This window comes from Bidens hawaiensis, unplaced genomic scaffold, assembly GCF_021521415.1.
Source record: "Bidens hawaiensis isolate Kalapana, Puna unplaced genomic scaffold, B.hawaiensis_p1.1 tig00056968_1, whole genome shotgun sequence".
NCBI lineage: Eukaryota > Viridiplantae > Streptophyta > Magnoliopsida > Asterales > Asteraceae > Bidens > Bidens hawaiensis.
Genome location: NW_027500273.1, coordinates 23,553 through 25,050, shown reverse-complemented (window position 1 = coordinate 25,050; position 1,498 = coordinate 23,553). Strand labels below are relative to the sequence as shown.

The 1,498-nt window shown below is 35.9% G+C and overlaps 1 protein-coding gene across 1 annotated transcript; it reads left to right on the top strand.

The window, feature by feature from the left end:
* The first annotated feature begins 53 nt into the window (after window positions 1–53).
* LOC143601679 (uncharacterized) lies at window positions 54–970 on the top strand. Its single transcript, XM_077079029.1, has 3 exons — window positions 54–153; window positions 253–509; window positions 605–970. The coding sequence occupies exons 1-3, from the start codon at window positions 60–62 to the stop codon at window positions 722–724; spliced, it is 471 nt and encodes a 156-aa protein (XP_076935144.1). The 5' UTR covers window positions 54–59; the 3' UTR covers window positions 725–970.
* The last annotated feature ends 528 nt before the right edge of the window (window positions 971–1,498 follow it).

Genomic DNA, 1,498 nt, shown 5'->3' with positions numbered 1-1,498 from the left:
AAGCTAACAATAACAAAGAGAATATAAATTCAAGCATTGGAGAAGGGCCGAAATTAGGTATGGAACCTGTGCAGATGAAGAGGAAAAAAAAGGGGGCTGGATACAATTTGAGGAAAAGCTTAGCATGGGATAGAGCTTTTTTCACTGATGAAGGTTGACTTACAGCTTACTTTTCTGTTGTCTGATATTACACTCAAAACATAATTAATTTGATTAAGAATACGAGTGATTTGACACTTTTTCATTCTATAGGCATTCTGGATGCTTCTGAATTGACCTTGATTACTGGTATTGATGCTAGCACATGCGGAGGGGGATTGTCTACTATAAGTGAAGAAGAAAATAGCTTATTTTCTTCAGATGTGATCTGTACAAATGAATCCATTGACACGGAAGCCTCTGAAGAAGCTCCCCTCAAAGAGTTACGTGACAAGAATCATACACTAAAGGGAAACCGAGAGAAGACAGATTGTTTGATGAGAAATCATGGTTCTTTGCTTCGTCATAAAGTAAGTCTGACTTTTTGTATTGTTATTTTGAAGTATTATCATCTGTTTGTATATTGCACAGACGGGTTGTTTTACATTTCAAAGTGTTATGCCAGCAGGTTACAAATAAAGTTCTTTCAAGTGATCGTGCAAATAGAATCGGGCCTAAGGTTGGTGGCTGCTCACAGCCTTTAGATGCATCTTCATATCCTTTTTTGTGTTTTGAGCAAGATTAGAACTTTCACATTTTGAAACATGACTTTGTTTGACATTTGGGATAAATTTTGATATGGTTTTGGTTATTAGCCTTAACTTATGTACTCTGAAAAGGCCAGCAAATTCAAACACTTTGAAAACAGCAAACAAAGAATCCAAGATTCCTAGACTACCAATCTCAAAGCCTGGATCATGTTCTTATGCAAATAATGCAACAACAAAGGGCTCTATGGAAACTAGCCAGTTGGGGCATAGTCTGATTCCTAAGCCAAGTAAGTGCCAATGTATTTGGAAGCATATTTATATATCTCGTGATTCTTGTCTAATACTAACATATTGCTTGCATAGGAATATGTTTCTAATCAATCTTTTTCTTCCTGCAGCCAAAAATGTTTAGAAGAATTTTGGGTTGAAGAGCTCTTTACAAAAAGTACATGGTTCTCAAAGTAAACTAAAATCAAGTTCAAGCAACCTCCATTTACCAGTTAGAGAGCTAGCTAAAAAAACAACCAAAATTTTGGTAAGAACATCACATAGGTGCTCACTCAACTTTCATTCTTTAGAAGTTATATACAAAACATGATATTTTACTTGGAAGCACTATCATGTTGACCACATATATCTTTGTTTTGAAGTAACATGACCCTGAAAGCACTCATCTAAAGCTGCTTCTTGAATGCGCTAGTAACTGATTTGTTTTAAAATGATCTTCCAACCTGTGCAGACACAGTCATCTAAAGCTGCTTCTTCAACCAGGTCACGATTGGTCAAGGTTGATGGAGCTAATAACAATT

Bases quoted from the DNA above. Each gene is read 5' to 3' on its own strand.
- LOC143601679 (XM_077079029.1), top strand. From the start codon at position 60: ATGGAACCTGTGCAGATGAAGAGGAAAAAAAAGGGGGCTGGATACAAT. The intron at 154-252 runs GTTGACTTACAG...TTCATTCTATAG, and splicing joins AGCTTTTTTCACTGATGAAG to GCATTCTGGATGCTTCTGAA. The intron at 510-604 runs GTAAGTCTGACT...GTGTTATGCCAG, and splicing joins GTTCTTTGCTTCGTCATAAA to CAGGTTACAAATAAAGTTCT.